This window comes from Falco peregrinus, chromosome 5 (genome assembly GCF_023634155.1).
Source record: "Falco peregrinus isolate bFalPer1 chromosome 5, bFalPer1.pri, whole genome shotgun sequence".
Classification (NCBI taxonomy): Eukaryota; Metazoa; Chordata; class Aves; order Falconiformes; family Falconidae; genus Falco; species Falco peregrinus.
In genome coordinates this window covers 17,276,773-17,298,642 of record NC_073725.1, presented here as the reverse complement: position 1 = coordinate 17,298,642, position 21,870 = coordinate 17,276,773, and the positions used below count along the sequence as shown (strand labels likewise).

At 39.5% G+C, this 21,870-nt stretch overlaps 1 protein-coding gene across 6 annotated transcripts in view; it reads left to right on the top strand.

Moving 5' to 3' along the window:
* Positions 1-21,870, top strand: part of TRAK1 (trafficking kinesin protein 1) — a 140,707-nt gene that overhangs the window by 9,488 nt on the left and 109,349 nt on the right. The window contains exon 1 of one of the 6 annotated variants that reach the window (XM_055803796.1): positions 9,711-9,734. The exons of 4 other annotated variants lie outside the window; for them this stretch is intronic. Coding sequence is in view for 1 of the 2 variants with exons in the window: in XM_055803794.1 (XP_055659769.1) it covers positions 17,225-17,310 (86 nt within the window). In the remaining variant the exon portion in view is untranslated. Of the gene's footprint in view, positions 1-9,710; positions 9,735-17,202; positions 17,311-21,870 lie in introns of those variants that run through there. One more of the 6 variants, XM_055803794.1, reaches the window with a different exon arrangement.

Sequence of the window (21,870 nt, the reverse complement as noted above, 5' to 3'; positions counted from 1 at the left end):
TGTATGTTGACATAGAGGAAGAAAAGTGGAAAGTTTTGTTATAGATGTCCCCCTCTACTGTTATACTGCATAGGAGGAAAGAGAGGAGAGGAGTGAGATCTGTGACTTGATTCCTATCCAGACATTTCTTTTCTTGTTTTTTTCATGGGGGTATTGCTGTCTTTCTTTTAAAAAAATGAAGTTTGGATAACTGCTGTTGTGGAATGAGTAATGTATTAAAGTTAGGAATGTTTGTATGTAAAGGTAAAGATCATAAGCATGTATAGTTCCAAGGGAATAAACACAGAATTAACAATTTATGGTAGATACCGAACTCTAATGAAAAGCTTCTCAGACCTGATGAAGCAGACAGATGGATGCCACTGCACTTTGGGTATGAGTGATGAATGTATCTCCTAAAAGCAGAGAGTGGATTTCTTAAATTCAGCAATCAGGATTTTATGATGATCTTATTTCATTCGTTAAGGGATATTTTGTATCTTATTCCTGTTCCCAAATTGTTGTTGATGATACTTGATGGCAGGAAATGTATCTTAATGATATGACCTTAAATAATATGCACAGTAAAGTTTTGGATGGCCCATCATTGGAAACGTTCAAAATCAGGCTGGACAGGGCTTTGAGCAGCCTGATCTAATGAAAGATGTCCCTGCCCATGACCAGGGTTTGGACTAGTTGATCTTTAAAGGTCCTTTCCAGCCCAGACCATTCCGTGAATCTATGAAATGTGGCTGTAAATGTGGGATTTTTTGATCCAGAAGTAGTATGAATGCACTGTTTTGAACTATGTGAGTATTTATAGTAAGAATTTATCAATTTCACATATTTCTGGCATAAAACTGGTGTATCCTTAAAAAAAATTCTCACATGATTGTCAGCTGGTATTTAGACAAGATTTAGACAAGTTTCAATTCAGGTGAGCAAAACTGTACTTTTAAATGGTCCTTACTGTTAATCATAATTAACTTTCTTAAATTTGGGGATTAAACCTAACCTTTCTACCAACTGACTAAATGGATTATTTCTTGGATTTGTACATCTAGCACACCTGCTCTGCCAGCAGGTCCGAATTCAACAAGAACTAAAATGTTTCTGAGCTCTTCAGTTGCCAGTCAGTTTCTCAGCTTCAGTTTCATGTGACTGTTGAATTGGTCTGGGTAAATTGAAACCACCTCTGTAATCTCCAGAAGAGGCCATTGCTGTTAAACCCTGGATTAATGCTTGTGTAGCTTCTGTAAATTCTGGCTCTGGGTGCTCACCTAGTGGTTTCCCTCAGACCTGTGGTGCCATGGGTAAGCACATGCAGTAGTTGATGGAAATATTGGTGATCTAAGTCCTACCAGGAATTGCTGTTCTCATGGCAATGAAGCTTGGAAGATAACATTGCAACACCAGTATTTGAAAATCCTCAAAGCTGCAGATGGGAGCTGAAGATGGAAGCCTAAAAGGAGGTAACAGGTGAAGCCAACAGAGTGCCCTGGTTTAGTGGCATGACTCTTTAAAAAAACCAAACCAAAGTATTTTCCTGACAAACAACTGAAGCTGCAGAAGAGGGCAATCTTCCTTCCCTGTCCTCTCCCCTCCCTCATGCACTGCTCCTTGTGTGGGCATGCAGTGGCCCAGTTCAGAGAGGTGATCTAGCTGAAAAGTACTTGACACCACCCTCTGTGTGCCCTCTCCTGCCTGCCTCCCCCATCCCCTTGGCTTAGCCTTTCAACCAGGTTCCTGATCACATTGGAGTGGTACAATCACCAGTGTGTCTGAGGGGAAAAGGAGTGATGGGAATATATGGCTTCAGGGTAGGTGTGTGGTAGGATGAGGGTGTGCTTCCAGGACAGCCTACGCTAATGTTAGCTAGAGGTGACTGGGAAAGAGTGTGCCTGAAGGTTGTGCTTTTGCAGCCAGATTGGCCTGGTGTCACAGTTTGCCATCTCTGGTGGGAATTAGTCCTGCCTCATCACCAGCTATGTATTGTACTGCTTTGTCTGCAGATCTTTCTCACTATTACCCTATGGGGAAATAAGCCAGGGAGGCAAACTGGAAAAACATGTTTTGAAAAATCGGTTTTATTTCTTTGGTTTTAGGTTTTTGCCAGTTTCTGTTTTTAGGGAGTTAGATGAATGCTGGAGATGGTACAAAGGCAAGTCAGGAGTGTGCAGGCAAGGCCAATTAGTGTTTAGTTTGCTCTAGGTGAATAACACCACACCTTATATTTAACATGTGTGCATTAAGTTATATGACTCGCGTTAAAAATTAAAATTAATGTTATCGGAATTGTATCATTTGCTAGTTGTGTGGGAGTTTTGGTTTTGGTGCTTTGTGTTTTTTTAATAGAAGAAAGCAGCAAACATAATTTCAGTAATCTTCATTAGCAGAAATGCATGGTGAAGATTGACTACCCTGTCCTATTTCTGTTATCTGAGATGGTAAATTAACACTAATTACCTTGTCAAAAAGGCTGAGAGGAAATTCCTAAATGCACCTAGCAGCAAGCCTATTGTTTTGATCCTATGACCAGTGGGAATAACTGGAAGATAAAGCCATGATATGATACTGTAGCAGAAGTGAGTAAGAGGAAATAGGAGGGGCTGCATAATCAGGAAAGCGATCAGCTTGTAACATGACTTGTTATAGCAGATGTTTGCTGTGTTCTTCATTCCTCAGACCTTTCTCTGGAAAAAGTAAGCAAGCCGTTATTGTAATGTGGGAGTAAAAGATTTTTTTTTTGTTTGTTTTGTTTAGCGAACTCCTAGACTGAACAGTTATAAAATACTTAACTTAGATCTCCAGAAGTTGGGAAGGCATGCAGTTACAGGGCTTCAGCCTGTTCTGGCTCTGATCTGAATCCTACAACAGGTAGTTAATTTCTGTTCTGACTGGGAATTGGTGGTTCCTGATCGTTAACTGAAAACTGTTGTTTTGCGATAGAAACCTTACAGTACGGCTGTGTGGCAACTTGGAGTTGAATGTACTTCGAGCTAAAGAATAGACTTTGGGAGGGACGGTTTTGGACACTGCATTGTTCAATGGTATTGTCAGTTACCACTGGAGAAGTGAAAGGATTTTGAACTCTTGGGATCTCAGAATATTAAGGTATCGGATGTTCTGAAACGACGCTGGCTAATCTTTACTGTTTCTTCCCGTTTTGTGTTTTCCCTTTTTTTTTAACCATACTGTTTCTCTGGCTTTGTTTTGTGTGTCAAGTATTATAGATTCTCCATTATCTCCTCACTTAAGAGCTCCAAGAGAGAAATGTCAATCTTTTCTTTACAGGGAGTCAGTTAATCCTTTGTAAAGTTCTTTGCAGCAACTCATTGCACAGAGGCATGTAAAAAACAGATATTAACAAACAAGGCTAAATGGAACTGATAAAATGCAAGTGAAGCCTTATTTAAGATTTAACTCTTAAAAAAATCCGAACAAATAATAAACAGACCACCCAAAATTGAAATAATTATTTTATTTTATAAACTTTGAAATATTTTTTCACAAAACATTTGTTCTCTAGGGTAACTTACGCAGTATGCCAGATCTTATTATAAATCCCAGAGATGGCTGTGGTAGCCAAAAGAAGTTATGCTGCCTAGCTGTATTTCATGCCTCAACAACCTAAAGTGTCTGTTAAAACTGATCTAAAAAAAAAAAAAAAAAAAGGCATTTCTGAACAAGTGGACTAACCAATCTCTTGAACAATAGGAAGTTAATAGGAGTTGGAAACTGGTATTTACAGGTGTAAATTTTTATCAGTTATGAGAAGCAGAATATGGTCCTGTAAGTCAGGAATGATTCCTTGAGTGAAGTCCAAATCATAAGGTGGATTACTGACTAAAAGGGGTGGGTTGGTTGGGATTTTTTTGGTCTTGAGGGTTATCTTTGTTCTTTTGGGAAATAATTGCAGGAGCCAATGAAGTGAGTCGAGATTCAACATAGTTTACCATTTACACTCCAGAACAGCAAAACCAGACATGAATCACAGTGGTTAAACAGGTGGTTACTCGTTGCTTTTTGTGTGAAGATCATCCTTAGCATGCCTGAAGGGAAAAAGGTGGAGAAAGAAATACAGTGATATGGTGGGTGAGTGTGTTTTGGAGGAGGGGAGTAAAATTTGGAAGGATCCATTATAAGACAAGATGTTTGGTTCAAAATGACTAGTATTTTGTCTTGGGAGCCTATATATAGACTTCTGGTCTTCTCTGCTTTTTAATAACAATAATAATTAAAAAAACCCCAAACCCCATTTGAATACTGTTGGATACAGTAGTGCACCTGACTGGATATAGTTAGTACATATAGTACCTCAGCTGTGGAGGTAGAAAGAGTGTGGAAGTCTTGACACCTCAAATGCATTTCTGAATTACAGTCTCTTGGATCTTGAGTGCTGCAATATATGGACCATGTCAAAATGTCAGCAGCTGCTTCCACATTTGTGGTACTGACAATATGACCTTCAGGTTAAGAGATCTGTGCTGGCTTGAGCTCTGCCCAGTGTATGTTTAGTTTACTCTGTGTGAAGCTTTTGTATTGCATACTTCTAAATGACCACAAAAGAAATGAGAGCATGAAACAGTTCTGTGTTCTGCACTTGCAAATGGCTCTTGTAATACTTAAGCACCGATGCTTCTACTTTTTCATTGTGCCCTGGGGTATGATACTTTGTGGTAAAGCATGTGTGCAGCTTAAATGAGAAGACACAAAAGCAGCAAGTGTATTTCTTGGAAACACACTATTGTTGAACCAGTTTCCGTTTGCACCTAGACAGGTGGGTTAGCAAACCTGTGAGTTTTCTTGGGAGATGGTGTAAACAGGAGGGCAAAGCTAGTCTGTTAACCTGTTTCAGATCAGTGCTGGTAAATGCAACTGAGTGTAGCGATGCTGCCCTGGGTATTTGCTCCAAGTTTTGCCTCTTATCTACAGAGCATGCCTAACTCAAAAATAAGTACAAAGTTGCAATAATACAAGATTGCTATCCACTTCTGTTAACTCTTGCTTTAAGATTTATTCAAGACGGGGATATCAACTGGCACAAGATTCAGCCATAGTGAAATAGCTGATTGTTGCACGGTGTGTGCTTCTAGGGTTTGTTACTCTTTGAGCTAAGTTTAGCCAAGTGACTTTCACTGGAGCCTATCACCTCTTTATATAAAGTGCTCAGCTGGTGAATGAGTATTAAGGCCGTTTAAGGTAGGGGACTGTCTCATTAATTGAACTTAATTGTAGTTTGGAAGGCTTCTAGGCTGCTCGGTAGCTCCATATGTCTGAGATGTGTTTAGTTTATAATGTTAAAACAGCTCCCCCATCCACCCCCAATCTTCTCCGGACTGTTGGCAGCAGTGCTGTCAGAGACTTATTTCCAGAAATATGGGAATTGGCCAAGCAGGAATTATTTATTACAGGTTGTGGTAACTGTGTCTATCAATGACTGTACTTTGCAGTTATACAATGTTTGCATTGTGGCTGTCTGTTGTCTGATGTACTCATTTGTCTTATACCCCAGCCTGTAGTTTCCTGAATAGCAAAATACAAGTTCTATCAGGACAGCTGCTTAATAAGGCACATGTTGAAATACTCAGGAAGGGAAAACTGTTTTCTGGATAAATTACAAATTGCTGAGAGGAAGCATGCATGAGAGGATAGCATGCAGATGGGCTAGAAAGCATGGAGGTTAAGATTCCTGGCCTTTTCCCGATCCAATAGCTTGATCTCGCAAGTAGGGTAAGGCTGAGAACTTGTAAATTGTATGCAGATATTGTTGTATTGAGTGAAATAGCGCAGCTGCAGTGCAGGATGGCTGCAGCGTAGATGGCTAGAATCTCTCGCTGTCTTGTTGAAGTGTGGAAGTACTAATCCACTTAGAAGAACTCCTTGTCTCTACCTGCTTTCTGTCACACGAGACTTGGAGCTACAGCATGTGGCACCAGAGAGAAGAGGAAAAGGAGTTTGGGTTTGTAGCAAGTGAGGAAACAGAATCTGGAGACAACAGTCGTTATGTGCCCACTGCAAGCCTGCAGTTTGAGCTGGTTTATGCAGGAGAACTTTGTTCTGCAAATTGTGCCTCTGAGAGGTTATGCTTGTTTTGTGAACAGCAGTCTTTCCTGCCAAGTTGAAGGGCATCATGTGTCCTATTTGGAGTTACTGTATCTGTTACACAAGCAACAGCACAGCAACAGAAGACTTCTTTAATGTGTCTGATGTCAAATTTATTTTTAAAAAGCAGTGTAATTCAGTATTGGTGCCAGCCCAGATCTTTGCTACAGTCAACACTTGTGATACAGCTGTTGCTGCCATTGCATACTTAGCTCCCTAGTTGCAGTTTTAAGGTGGGAATGAAGTGGATTTGCCTTATTTGCAGTCAGAAATCTATCGCATGACCACATATATACAGCCTTCTATAGGCAGTTGTGTTGTACAGTTTTTGGTATTAAGAATTCATGATCATACTGATGGTGTTTGAGGCTGTATCTTTTTTTTATTTCCTATAGATGCTTTTCTGCTGCAGGTTTCCTCCTTAGATCTAGTTCTTGCTGATGTTTAGAATTTGGTTGAGAAGGTGGGTCAGTTTGCCTAGTTTCTTAAAACATACTTTTTTCATAGTGAAGTCAGAAATAAAGAGCATGTGTGTAGTTTAATAGCCTGTGTGAGACTCGAGGAAAAAATGCTACCTAAAATGTATCTTGATCTAGCAGAGGAGTAAGGCATATAATTGTCACAGCCAAATTGATTACTGTAAATGGGCTGATCTTGTGTATTAACCTTTCTCAGACTTCAGTGGTTTTATATAAAACTAGAAAGTAACTTACTCTGTATTTTCTCTTCTGTTTCCCTTTGCTATTCAGTGATGTGGTGCAAATTAGGAAAGATAATCTGCTAAATGGCTCTTACTTTAAAGTGGGCCGACATTGTTGGACAGCTTGGGAATTTACAAAGTGTTGCCTTTATCTGCTTTTGGGTTTTTTTCCCCTTTCTCCCTCATGGGAAATATGAATGAAACATTCTTCGATTAGGACGTTAGGGTCATACTGTTTTTTTATAGTAGACCGGTTAAATGGGCTGTCCCTGGTATTTGGAGCTCAGTATTCAGTCTGTTGTTACTGTGGATACAGTAATTTGCTAAAGTAGCCACCCCTTCGTGCTTTGCCAGTGACTAAACTTGGCTGTGGAATGCTTGTCTCTCCTGTCTGTGCTAGAGACAGCCAGTTACTGGGTCAGGTCTAGCCTTTCATGGGTGCACCCGCACACATTATGTTAAATCATAAACTGAACTCATGCCTGTTGACTGCTTGAAGCTTTTCTGTAGATTAAAGAGTAAAGAGGGTTGGCTGAAGTGTAATGGGAGTCTCAGGCACCTCCCCCCCGCCCCCCCCCCCCCCCCCCCAACATTACTTTCTTTGTTCCCACCTTCACAGAGCCTGTCATACTGTTCTGTTATGTTCCCTTTGGGCATGGGAAATCACAGATGTTTCTCTAAATCATCTCTGTGATAAATACCTGTTAATGCCCAAGTGCTGACTGTGCCTGAGCTAAATCATAGTTCAATTTCCTGAGTTCCTTGCTCTTCTGCCGCCTTTTTTTCCCTCTTTGAAATAAAGGTTTTCTTCTCTGTAAACCAGCTTTTGAACATGTCTAAAAGAAAGTGGGTAGAAACATTTATTTGTAAGTAAACTAAATGCACAAGAATGGAAGATAGTCCATGGGTTTAGTGAGGTATGCACACATCCAACACCTCTGTAATACAGTTAAGTGCAGTTAAAGCACTTTGTGTTTCTAACCCTTGATCACTGAGACATGCACTTAGTTTCTTGAGTAGCTTCATTTTATGGACCAGGGAGTGCTCTGCTAAACTGGGATTTAATGGAAGAAGCACGGGGATATCCTATGGAAACAGTCACTGTTGAACTGCTCAAAATGCAAGCATTTCAACTTTCTGTGTTGGTTCTTTAGTGAAATGCAAATCGAGTTAAGAATGAATGAACGAGTCCAACCTTTGAGTGTTTCTGCACTTTGCCAGGGCTGGGGGACAGAGTCAGGAGTGGTCACATGAGTCTGTGCTGAAATCATTAGACTGGGGACACCAGCTGTGCTATTATTGGGGGTTTTAAAGTCGGTGGCAGATGTTCTTAGGCTCTCTTCCAGCCCCCACATACGGTGCAGTGGAGTACATGGAAAAAGAAACATCTGACAAATTGTTTTTCCATGCAAGGAATGTGTGTTTGTTTTGTTTTTTTTTTTCTCTTCCCATGGACTGGACAAGATACTTTATGTTAACTTGCAAATATCAAAAACCAGTTTGAAGTAGTTGAGACAGAAGAATGAAAGAAGTGATCATCTGAGAATACATACAATTGCTTTCCTTGGAAAGTAGGACTTAAGGAGTTAGCCAGGACTCAAGCCCGTAGGTGCCAGTGTTCTGCCATGCATGTATTTGTTTTCTATTTTCTTTGACACTGCTATTTAGACAGGGCCCTCGTATTACTTTTTGTGTATGTATATACTGTAAAGCTGCTCCTGCAAAGATTTTGAATGTCTGTGATGAGGTGAAAGATGAGATGCAATACAGAGCAAAGAGGCATTAATCACATCGTTCTCAAAATCTGTGAACAGAACTGCTTATTACATTATGGTGATACAGCATGTAACATGGAGAAAAGCATGGGTTTTCTTTCTTTTTGTCACAGTGGGATAAGAGTATGTGCATCCTGTTTTGAATATGTAATTTGAGTCCCTTATGGAAGTTAGTTAACCGGTGTAAATATCCTCAAAATATAAATCTGCTCCTTTTTTTAATCAAAATATAAAGCTGCTTAGTATTCTATGGACTTCTGATGTGTTTTGAGTTGTACAAAATGCAAAAGGGAGGTGTATACCGGCAGGGTGCAAGTGACTAAAGGGTAGACCAAAGGTACATGAGGAGCTGAAGAATGTGAAGTATTTATAATAGGTAACAAGTATGTCTCTCTTTCTTGTGCTATGTTTTTTTTTTTAAACCATATAAGCACATTGTTGCTAAGCAGAAAAATTAATGTTTAAACAGTTCCATGTGCATCATCTTTTCCTTCCTGTCATTGAAGTGTGTAGTGTTGTTTGAGCTAAACCAGCTGAGATGCTGCATGAGTTTGCCCTGTGTTAAGCACAAAGGAAAGAAAATGCAATGCTTGATAAGTTTTTATTTTTGTATGTCCATCTCTCAGCTTCCTAACTCTAATCAGACAGCTCCTTTATACAGATCTTTTTAGTATTGATTAAAGAGAACAGTACCCAAAATAAATAACCTAACATGCAATTCTTCTTGGGGCTGTCACGCTTTTCCCATTCACTTTCTCATTCTGGATGTTACAGGTACAGACCATACAATTCATCAAAACAACTGAGTGTTCATTCTCTGCATTGTTTTATCTGAATACAAACCCCCAATACTGATGGCCTAAAGGGTTTTTTTTTTTTTTCTTTTGAAGTCAGTGAACTGAGATTTTAGTCAAGCATTAGGAGCCACTTGTAGGTGCCTATTTCTGGCAAGAGATTAAGTATCTAGATCTAGTCTGAATGGGATTCTCTCTTTTGATCTCCCCATCTCCAAACTGTTAACCTTTCTACTTTCTGGTAATGGTGGTGTTCTAAAACACTGGAGACCCAGATAGTTCTTCAGGCTGTTCCAAATATGATGTAAAAGAACTAAGTGCCTCCATTTACTGCAGTGCAGAGAGCAGTGGGACGCCAGAAGTCTTTGGTGGCTCATGTAGGTGAGTGCTGTTTTATGGCTTATACCTAGTCATTTGAGAGTACTGCTGTATGATTACACCCAAAGCAAGCTGGACTGTGCACTGAAGCCTGGATGCTGATTACTCAGGTTGATAGCAGTGAGGTATCAATTGCTATTTGAATAAGATCATGACAGTCCACACAGCCACATTCGTCCTATGAAAAGAACAGTGTCTCCTGTGTTACTGAGATTACAGTGCGGGACCTAGAGAAAATTTAAGAGGATTAGTCATTGGCATGTTGCATTAAGCCTGACTGCTTAATCAGAAGGATTTTTTCCTGAAGATTATTTTGTTGGCAAAACTGAGAAAATCAGGATCTTGATGAGCTCCAGGGGCTTGTTCTGAAGGTTTGGAGCAAGCAAAGTCCTAATGTGCTAGCTAACATGACTGGTTAGAATGTTTTTCCCAGGTAAGAGATGAACAGTCATGTCTGCGTGATGGGAGGAGACAGTGGTAAACGTGCTTATGGTATTATGCTTGCCTTCATAAGTGGCAGTCCTTGTTTGACTAGAATCCAGTATTTATATAGTTTCTTGCAGTATCAACAACTTTCTAACTGGAAAATAATTGCTTGGATTAAAGTGGTTGAGTCTTGTGCTGAGAGTGTTAAGCCCCAGCCAGCTCCTGCCCCCCTCTAATTCTGAACTTTCGCAACTTGTCCAGTGTGTTATAAACATGTTTCAGGAATACATTTTCCCCTCCTGAGGATGTGCTAGAGGAAGCAATTGCGCTTGTTAAATCTGAACTTCCAGGATTCTCTGCAGTTCCAGTGATTCCATCAGTGATGCTGGTTCACACACCTCTTTTGGCAGAAAACACTTCCATGCAATAGGTTCAAGCTGAACAGTTGCCAGTTACATTGTAATTTTTCTGTAACTAGAGTGCTTTAGACCTACAGATTCTGATGTGGGTGTGTATCTTTGTGGGTAACTGGATCAACCCTTGATAGATTAATTTCTCGCCCTCTAAGTGAACGTGTGTTCTTAATCTCCCCTGTGTGAATGTATGGGAGCCTACTAACAGATTTCACTCTCTCTTCAGCCTTCCTTAATCAATACGTTGTAAATACTGTGGGAACTGCCATATTATGGTTATGTGTGATTTTTTTTTTTTTTATGAAGGTTCATTTTGCTAATTGACAGGTTGGTAGAATAATGCACACTCCTGCTCCTTGAATGTATGGAGGATGGCCTATGATTTTTTTTTTTTTTGTAATATCCCCTCTTCCCCCAAGCTTGACACATTTTTTTGTTGCTGTTCTACAGTACTGAGCATGTTACTGCTTCAAGCCAGCAGTAAAAAGACAAACTTACATGTGTTCTAAGTGAGTGAAGCTCTGAAGCAGATCCCCTGCACTATCTCCCTCTTCTTAGTTTAAAATGAAATCTGCTGGCCAAACAGGAAGGGGCTTACGTTTCTTGCTCATTTTCCAACTGTCAAGCAGAGCATGTAGTCATGCTGAACAAAGCAGCAGCATTCCTGGATCCTTTTAATGATGTATTCAGAACTCCAGTGCCTCCTGATTTAATGAGTACAGTGAATGTATTCATAACTAACAAGAGCGTGCTCATTAAACAGCAGTAAGTTAACTGTCCTATTCTTTTCTAGCAATCCGATGCATAATTAAATGGTGCCGTATCTGAATGCAATGCTGGGCTGTCAAATGGAGAGGTTAGATGTTCTGTGGGTGTGCATGGTTAGATGGGTTTGTTGGAGTATAAGTAATTTAGCGCAGCTTGCCTTACTGATAGGGACACTTTTCTCTGTTGGGACTTAGTGTTTACCAGTTCCAACCAACCAAAAAGTTTAAGCAGTTAGCCAAAACATTAATTTTAAATTGTCTTTTAGTTTGCAGCTTTCATACTCTGCTGTGTTGTACTGTTACTTTTATGTATCCAGAGTAGTGCAGACTAGAGTTTCTTGACTGAAACTGAGGGCAGAATTGGAACCTTGGTTGACTTGGCTGCTACTTAAACTCAGTCTTACAGTCCTGATGGTTAGGTGGTGACATTTGAGAAATGAAGAGATCAGTTTAGTGTTTTGGATTGGCAGATGCAAGCTAAACAAAGGGTTATGCTGCCTAGTGGCATACCAGGAGCTTGTTGGAATTGTCTTCAGTGATTAAAATACAACTGAGTGCTCATGTAAGTTACCTGCCCACAAAAGTACACTTTATTTTTTTTGTGGAATTATGGGTGAAAGCATAAATATTGAATGCTTATCTTTACTTTTAATCTGATGTCTATTCTGAAATGTTTTGGTTTTAATAGTTACAAGTGGTATTTAATAACAGATTGAAGACAGAGGGAATTTGGTCCTGAGGGAGGGATAGCATGTGTGTGCTGTCTGCTTTTCTACTGGCACTGTCCTGATGCTGTTTGGGGGGCTTTTAGCATAATCAGGATGACACCAAGCCAATTCTTATTTGAAACCAGCTGACAATCTATTGAGTTTGTGCTGTCTTTCTTTAAACTGATTTCAGAAAAAAGCCATACAGTCCTTAGTACCTGTTTGCCACCTGGAACAGCAGGCTCCTGCATGGGTAGAGGCAGATGGACCGACTGTCTGTGGCAGCCTCCTGCAGCTGCTGCCCGTTACCACAGGCTGGCTGTCCCTGGCTCCGATCTCTGATACTCAGCCAGTCCCTGCAGGTCCCTGGCACAGGCACCTATCTTAAGTCTACCAAACAGATGTTGATTTCTCCAATAAATAATCATTAGTTTCCTTCTTTCTTCTTTTCTTTAAGAGCCGTTTTCGTTCAGATACACTGAGTAGGCATCATGGATTGATTGTCGTCTACATCTGTCCTTTGACATTCGCACGGAGTGGTGAGGTTTCCTTTTAAATGTACTGCTCTGGTGTACTTGTAAAACCAAAGTGTGAATTGAAAACTTGCACACTCTGGAATAAGGAAGAACTTGTTCTTTCCATCTTAAATATGAAGGTGGATCCACAGTGGCTGATTGAAACTGGAAACCACTTGTATACTTGGGGCATCATGTGGAGACACACCTGCAGCTACTAGTGTCTTGTGTAGTGAGTGCACTGTATGTGGGCAAAGAGGACAGAGGTGGGGAGGAGACTCCAGAGTCTCTTTGGTTTGGTTTAATCCTCAGTAAAACTGTCCCTGCTGATGTCTGGAACAGGTGAATTCAGCTGCATGACTTCTTGGGTAACTTGATGGAGGTGTGATGGATACTGCCATAGGAATACCATACAAAACTGAGGCGGGGAGTGATGTTTTGTAATCTGCTGCTTTCTACTTCTGCCCCCAGGGTTTTTTCTGTTATATTATGTGAAGTGGTCAAAGGCCTGAGTGTTTTTTCGGTGTTTGTCTCTGGAGGGTGGTAATGGTGGTTGTTTTGGTGTCTGGTTTTTGTGGTGTAGGATTGCCAGGCAGAAGAGGACTCTTTGGGGGAACAAGCTGCATTTGTTTTATTCTTATTTCTGAGGTTGAATTACTTTAAACTTTTTTTAATACTAGACCACAAATGTGCGCTAGACAAGGAGGAAAGTGGAAACAGTTCCTGTTATTACAACGCACGGTCCTATTTTTGCAAGATCTTAAATCTTTCTGAATTAATACTAAACTTTGCTTGTATTCTAGTTTATAGATTTCTTACAATAACCATATAACTTAGTTTATACTTTCAATATTAAGACAGTCTACTACTCAGCCCATTTGCTCAGAGAATAATCTGCTGTTTACTGACTGTGTCGGAGTATCTGAAAAGCTGAGACACATTCCAAATGTTCTAGTTCTGAATAATACTTTTTCCTGCCTACTTACAGTGTTTTCACAGAAGCTGCAGGGAAAGGATTTTGGATTGAACGCATATTTGATTGTGTGGGTGTGAAAGGGTGGTGTAGGAGACATACTTAACTGGAAAAATGATCCACAGTTTTCTCTGTAAACTTTTTTGGCCCATGACTTCAGTTTGCATCTGTACACCCACTGTGCCTAATAGCAGTTACTACAAATGACAAACTTTTGTTACCTTGCATTAGTAAGGCAATGCTAGTTATTAGCACAGAGAGGCTGCTCCCTTCCTCCAACCTCTCTTTAGGCAGTTTTTAGAGACTGTGGTCTTTTCCTTACCACCAGGCTAAGATGGTAGTAAAATTTACATTGCAAACTTACCAAATAAAACAGTTTAAAAATGTTGAGTTGAAATATGTTGTAGGTGAAGGAAATTGAGAAATGTTGTGTTTTGCATGTAGGCTTATTATGGGGGTCGGTTTTGTTGGTTGGTTGGGGTTTTTTTTCCCATAGCAAATGGACTGTCAAGTTACTGCAGATACCGCTGCTGTACCACCATGATGAGAGTCTTGAGAATATGCAGTGTGAGCAGGTGGATGGTGTAGGTCATGCAGCACAGGATTGTTCCAGCTGTGGTGGCATAAGGTTTTATGGGTAGGCAGGAGACATCTAGTTAATGCCTTGAGGATTTGGAGATCTTACCGAATCAGCAAGGTGACTCTTCATAAAAATCAGTGTGTAAATAGCATGAAATAACTGCTTATTGCTTAAAAAAGTCCTGTTTTTGTATTTTGCTAGATCTGTGGTAATGCCTAGGTGTCCAAATCTGTCATTTGCTGTTCTCCTTTTAGTTATCTTTTTGTCTTCCCAGTCTTCAGGAGCAGAGCTGATTGCACCTCTGTGAGAATTTAATCTCGCTGCATGTACTGCAGGTATCTTAAGGAAAATGTGCTTTGGGTTTTATACATGCCTTCTGTATTTGTAAATTGAAAATAAATAAAAAAAAAGGCAAGGGGATGATCATTCAGTAACAGTTTACCCAGGCTGCTCAACAGGTTGTCTTGATGGAAACTACTTTCCCCTGGGAAAGTCAGATGACTAGTTGGTAATTCCTTTATTTAACAACAAATCAATTCTTTCAATTGAAATGGAGTAGAATGCCTTGAAGGTCTGCGTGTACTGATCTGGCAATTCACATACATGATTGCATACAAAGCAACAACTTATGTTTCAGGATAAACTTTGCCAAATAATAAACCCAAGCAAATCTATACAAGGTTTAGTAGCCAGTCAGCTGTAGAGTTAAATCCTAATTAATCTCGCTGGATATTTAACAGACGTAGCCTGGCAAAGGATAAATAAACTTACTGTCAGTTTGTTCTTGATTATAGTGTCAGCAAATCTTCCTGCTGCTGAAGATATGTGGACAAGACAGATGGAGGATGACTGTTACAGAGACTCCTGTTGGTTGAAAAATTCTTAGTTCTTAGAAAATGTAAATTGCGTAACTGAAAAATGAGTGAAATGCATGAATGAAAACAAAGATTGGATTTTCACAAAATACTTGATCTGCTGTGATTTCAGGGAAACATCTGTGGAAATCCCAAGTTGTACACAAAGGGTATGAACAGGAAATCTTTCTCTTAGCTCTGCATGTTGGTGAAAAGAAATATTTTTCTCTGCCATTTCAGCTTTTAAGAGTATTTTATTCCTTTCCCTGGCCAGTGAAGTGCTGTATTTGCATGCTGCTGCAAATGTTATTTCTGGATTGTCTCTACCTGACTGCTGAAGGTCTGCTGCTGTACTACTTTCCTTCTTTTTTTCTTTTATGCACACCTGGGGAGGAAAAGGAAACTTTTTTTTTTAAAATATTTTTCTATCTCTGCCTTTTAAAGTTCTGTGGTACTGGAAAAAATTACCTCCTTAACAGTGGAACTAACTGGGTAAATAACTTGGGGATGGGAAGATGTTGTCTTTGAAGTACAAAAGGTACAATGTTTTTCTCAGTTGAAAGTTCTATGTGAAATATTTCATTGGTTAAATTTTGTTACTTCACTATCACTCTCATTCAAATTTAATTTCTCCTTTTGCAGATGTTTATGTTAAGGTTTAAGATGGAGGTATAGAAGTACACATGAGAATAGAATTACATTTGCAAATGTAAATCACCTCATCAAATCCACTGTTCACCATATGGTGAATTTCAGTCTTCTGTAATCACAGCCTGATACTCATAGCGGTTCTTGCACTTGAATATATTGGAACTGCATGGCTCAGGACTGTTGTGAAGCAGGAAGACGGTGGTGTGAAAAGGCACTAGGAATATCTGCAGCTCCACTGATAAAGTAAATGGCGGTGTATCTTAAAGGCTGGACGTTATTCAGGCATACAATTGTGCTCAGTCTTGGAACTGAAGAATAATAAGATGTTTGAATGCAAATCAATCTGAAAACATGTGTGAGTCTGAAGTATTCATATAGTAAGAAGGCAATCCAAAATGGGGAATCTTCTTTTGATTAGAGTTGGGTTGTCAGCATCCAAAAGCTTGTTGCACTAGGAAGCACTGTAAATAACCGTTGATGTAGGTGTAGGCCTGAACTTTTTAGAAAATCTAGATAGACGTGTAGGAAGGTAACTTCTAATAAACAAGATCAGATAAGAAATGCTTAAAATTGCATTATCTTTTATTTTGTCTGAAGGAGCATCTGGTTTTGAAGAGGTTTGCAGGGAGGGAATTACATTTCATATCTAAAAACATTCAAGGGTTTGTCACTGGTGCGGACTTACCCTTGGAAGACAAGGTTTATGCATCCTGTGTTTTGACCCTAAGGGTTGGATCAGTCCACAAAGAGAAGTGCTGCTGTGAGAAGAGGTGGCTGCAATTGCAAACTTGGCCTGCATGTGAGGGGGCAGGAGGCTGTTTGAGAAGAACTGTTGTGACCTGTCTTGGAGGATGGCTCAGTAGTTTTCTTGAGGAATGATAAATTATTCCCAAATTCTTATAACTCAGAAGTTTGTTGAGGTGATGGCTCATGCACTATATAAAAAATGCCATTTTGAGGAGGGCAAAGTTCGTGACTGATTTTCCTTTGGAGGATAATTTCAGTAAAGTGTGGTTGAATTTGTAGGAGTGCTTACGTGATTGCCAGATGGGCTCGTAGCTCTGTTCTCTCATTTTTTCTTGAAGTTTCAAGACTTTCAGCAGAAAGCCTTAGTCTTTTGAAATGTGTGCAGTTTTAAAGTACTGCTTTATTTTGCTCTATAGATAAATCTTACAGCTTTTTTGAAGACTCTGGAAACATTTTGTAGTGTTTTCATTATGGTATACACTTCCCTGTTTATGCTTTCTATGTGATGTTTAAGAGGAAAAGATTTGCTACCATCTGTTCTGTCCAGAGGGTGTTTGTGTTCAGTTGTCTATAGTGCTCAGTGCTCAAACTAAAGATTTTGGACATGATTAATGATGTAGATACTGTAAAATGCTCAAAAGGTCAGGGTTTTAATGCAGCAGACTGAAGAGAGGAGTAGTCCATCCCTTTCTTTTTGACTCAGTTTGGTAGTTTGTGTAACTGCTCTGCCAAGAGAGGGTGAGGAAACTTGTCTGTGAGCCAAAGTTACAATTGCATTCAAATGACCTTACAGCATCACGAACTGTTCATGTGGGGGGAAACGCAAATAGAAGCAACGCTTAAAGAAGCCTGCTAGCCAAATGGTGACATTCTGGGAGGGAAAAGGACGCTCAAGAAAGGAAGAATGCTGTGCAGATGATCAAGAGCAAAAAGAATTGCAAACCAGGTACAGCAATGGCTGCTACCGAGCTGTAATCCCCTTACACTGTTTGTCTCTCTTAGAGCTTAGCTTTGGGTGTGGTATATAGGTAGTGTATGCAGAGGCATTGCTAGCCACGTTTTAAATTAACTCAGACAAGGGAAGGGAACGTGGCAAACGCTGCTTTAGTACTTTTTGGTTTCCCTTACTCTGCAGTTTAGTTGAATGCTGTTTTTCAGCTATTGCATGGCATAACACTGCCTGGTCTCTCTCTAATAATGCTGAGCTGCTGTTGTGTTGTCAGATGCAGGTTTTGTTCTGATGGGGCAAAGGAAAAGACTTAATGCTTTCGTCTGCAAAAGCAAGGCATCGACAGTGTACTGTGCTTGAATGGGCCAAGGACCACTGTTTGCTGTGGCTGCTTTCTCTCTCCCTGCCTCAAAGTCTGAAGGCAGTTCTAGTGAACTGACATGTTATTTAAAATGCTGCCACCGTAAGAATTTTTTGAGAATAAACCAGAAGCAATCTGAGGCAGCTATATTTTTAACGTTACAGATGAAACTGTTATGGGCATCAGGTATCTTAAATCATGGTATTATTGTTAAACAAGTGGTGTGTTCGGAGCAGGCAAATCGGTGAAAGCAGAATTACTTGCACAGTTTTGAAGGCTTTCAACTGTGAAGAAATAGCAGTTATTTGGGATACTCATATTGTCCTGTATTTGTAGGACAGTTCATTTGTCACTGATTTCTGTTGGTGATCCTGGAGCACCAGAAGCAGGAAATGTGTTTATCTGCTATGTGTATTAATCTCTGCATATGCTGATAGATGCTTTGGTAACTTTGGGCCTGTTTACTGAAGTAGGCTACTAATGATGCCCATCTAACTGGTATCCTGGACTTAGTTCTATTGTTAAAATAGAAATTCCTACAATATAAGGAGCTTAGACACAAGTGTTTCTTTTGAAACACAAGATAACTTGTGCTGGGGATGTCATCATTACATTAAGCTTATTTTCTGAATGTGGTTTGAGTTTGCTTTTCTTATCTGTATTTATTTATTTATTTTCTTACCTGTATTAGACACCGGAAGTGTAAAACAGAAAAATGCAAAATGGTTAAAAATTACTGCATGAATTTGGAATGGTGTGAACTATTTTCTTCATAGAACTTTTCTTGAAGAATAATCTTTTAAATCTTGATCACTCTAAAATACTAGATTACTGTTGAAGAGTTCTTGTGTTTTGGTGGCTGGAAGGTGGGAAAGCTATTTAGACATCCCTGCCCCCAACATTGCTGCTATGAATTTGTTTGCATACTAATGAATTTTAATGTAATAATCTTCATTGCTGCAATCAAATGAGGAAGAACTCCTTACAGTTAACTAGTTATTTTTACTACTCCACAACTTATCTGTGTCTGAACTCTGTTAAAAGAATTAGTATGTTTACTGAATTTGTAAAAAATTTGCAACTGCTTCTAATCAAGTTAAACCAAGAAATCAAGTTGATTTTTTACATGTTCTTTGTAACAAACCCCGTTTCATCTCGGAGCCAAAATAGTTTAAAGGGCTTTTCAGCTTTGGAACAACGCCCATAATAGCTGTTCCTTGCTCTGTGATTGACTGACTTGAAGGAAGTTGACATTTCTTGATAAAAAGCTCTACATTTTAAAACTTTAGAGAAATGCTTTAGGCTGGCACTCCCTGCAATGCCTAAAATCCTGAACACACTCGAAAATCTCAGTGCTACAGTTGGTTTAGACTATTGTAGGAGAGCAAAGGGAGTGAAATGAGACTTTGTTTGTTTTAGAGTTGTTAGCACCTGTAACATGACTTGGTAAGTTACAGGATTGTAATTGCAGTTGGACAGAGATGGAGTTCATATCGGGCTAACAATACCCTTCTTGTTGGCTCTTTTTACTCTTGTCCTTCTCTGTCCCCACTTGTTCAGGTAGGATTGCATTGCAACTGAAGAGTCTTAAATTCTAGTAGGAGCCCTTGTCCATAGCAACTAGACTAAAAATCTGTAGTGTCCTTGGGTGAAATAAATCTGATAGATTTTTTTGTTGTTGTTGTTGTTCATTTTCGTATGTCTTGGTTTCTCTTCTTGTAAATTTCTGTTTCACCTCCTCATAAAGAACATAAATGTACAGGGACTACAAAGTTGTAGTCTCCCTGTTCACTCACCCACACTTCTTGTTTCTTTTTGTTAAGTGTACTTCCCGTGAGGTGCTGGTATTCATCAGTCATTCAGAGTTTGTCCCCACTTTTTTTTATCTATCTCTAACATACAGAGGAACTCCTGCCTTGCACAGGTGTTGAGCAATTTTCAGTCCTTGTGGAGAAAGCCTTTTTGAGGGAACATGTTAAAATCAGAAATACTTTCAATGGACTTCTATTTCTCCTGAAACCACTCCCCTTCCCCTCCTTGTGTATCCCATATGCTTAATGTCTGTACTGCTGTAATATGGACTGCAGTGGAAATTGGTTTTATTTATTTTGGGTGAACTGTGTCGCAAAACGTGGCATTAACACAGATACTAAGAAGAAAAGTTGCAGGCAGAGGAAATGTGGCAGGTGCTGTTAGAAACTGCTCTGTAGTCAGGAGGTTTTGTTCAGTGAGCAGCCTGGTTCAAAATGTGTGAAGGGAGCTTGGATAAATGCAAAGGGTGGGTCTGTACTAAGACTTGCAGTCTTTGCAGACTAGGAAGAAAACAGAGTAACTTCAGTCTTTAAACAAAACTGAAAGTATTTGGATTTATTTATAATACGCTTACTAGCCTTCTTAATTAGAACTTTGGTTAGAATTGTTCTGAGGCAACACATTTCAAATACAAATTAAAGACTGAGGTGAATATGTGGCCTTTTAAAACAGTACAGCTTGCCTTCAAATCATCATGGGGCTGTACAGGAATTACTGGGAAAACTGGAGGATTAGAAGTGATAGGGAAACCACAATACATTTCATTCAAAATGAAATACATTTCTATTACTATATTTTTAAATACTGAAACTATTTCCTCATCAACTGTGATGCTGTTCTCTTTGATCCCACCTCATTCTGAAATCTTTTTTCTCTAAAAGAGATGAAATGTGCTTCCTGATGTCGTTTGACTTCACACATGAAAGGTTTCATCAGAGAGCTGGTCCTGAAGTTGAAAAAAGGAGCTGACAAAGTTTCAATACAGGAGATGCAGAAAGAATAGCTGCCTAGTTAGGCTCTAAAAATCATGTGAACTTTAAGCCACTCAAGAGCTTAATTTAGTGGAAGACTGGCCTGAGAGGCTTAATATAGATAGCTCAGATATCATGTGGAAACTCTAATTTAGACATGTATTGATATAAGAGAAGTTGAGCTTATTTTTGTTTCTGGCCAGATTGTTTGCTTCCCTCCCTTAACCCCGCTCTTTATTCTCAGGAAATGCAGTACATCAGCAACTGTTACTGCACATCTACACCTCAGGGTACCAGGGAGAGTGAAGGAAAATCGGCCTTCCAATACTGACACTTGGTCTGATTTAGCCATTTTTCAGTGGAGTCTTAAGCAAACGTTTGGTGACACTCCTGATAGGTTGGACTGGGAATATGAAACAAGTAGGTGCTCTGGTCAGATTATCTTTCTGCTTGCTGAGAAGTGTGGGTGACTTTTGAACATGGCCTTTCTTGTTCTTCCCACAAGTGAAGCAGTGAGAGAGATGGCAAATGTAGGGAAAGTGCACGTCTCAGAGTTGAGAGGGAAGCAGGTAAATTAATTCAGATGCATCGCCCTTTCAGTGCCCTCCTTGCAATATAAAACAAAACACCACCACCCCACCCCAAAAAAACCCAAACCAGACCAAACAACCCTTGAGTATAAATGTTTATCTTGAAATGGCAGTCTTTAGAACAGACAAATTCTTCACTCTGCCTATTAAAAAAGGATGCAAGTTCACTGGGATTCCTACTTTTTTTTTTAAAGTTATGCCTAAGCACTAGTTTACTTGTATGTTTCCCAATACTGTAACATCAAATAACAGTTATTACATTAACAGCACAGTAATTTTTAACTCAGTTCAGAAAACTTCTGGTTTCTGGTGTGGTCATTAACATAACATCAGTAGGAGGGTCATAGTGTAACTGATGTGACTTGCCCTCTTAGAAAAGTGTCATGGGAAAAACAAATGGACAAATGGATTCCCTGTATGTTTACAGTAGCCATGGAAAGTTCTGCTTTGCTAAAATTTGCACTGAGCTTGGGAGAAAAAACCCACCCGTGCTCTTAAATCTTTAGTTAATAAAACATTCTTTTTTTTTTTTCCCAAGTATCAGTTCAACTCTACACAGGAATTTATTTGCGATAAAATGATATTGTTCGTCTGGAAGCAGCTGGGGATTTAAACTGTACAAGAAAAAATGCTTCTTAAGCATGTGTTCAAAGTCTGGAGTAGGTGGTGTTGATATCACTCCCGGACTTCTTAAAATGACAGCCCTTAATGTGATCACAGTTTATGACATGTAACTGTACTTATGGATCTATAACTTCCTAACCAGAGATTCAGCTTTGGAGGTAACCATTATGAAAGTTGTTTTTGTTTTCCATGAGTTAAT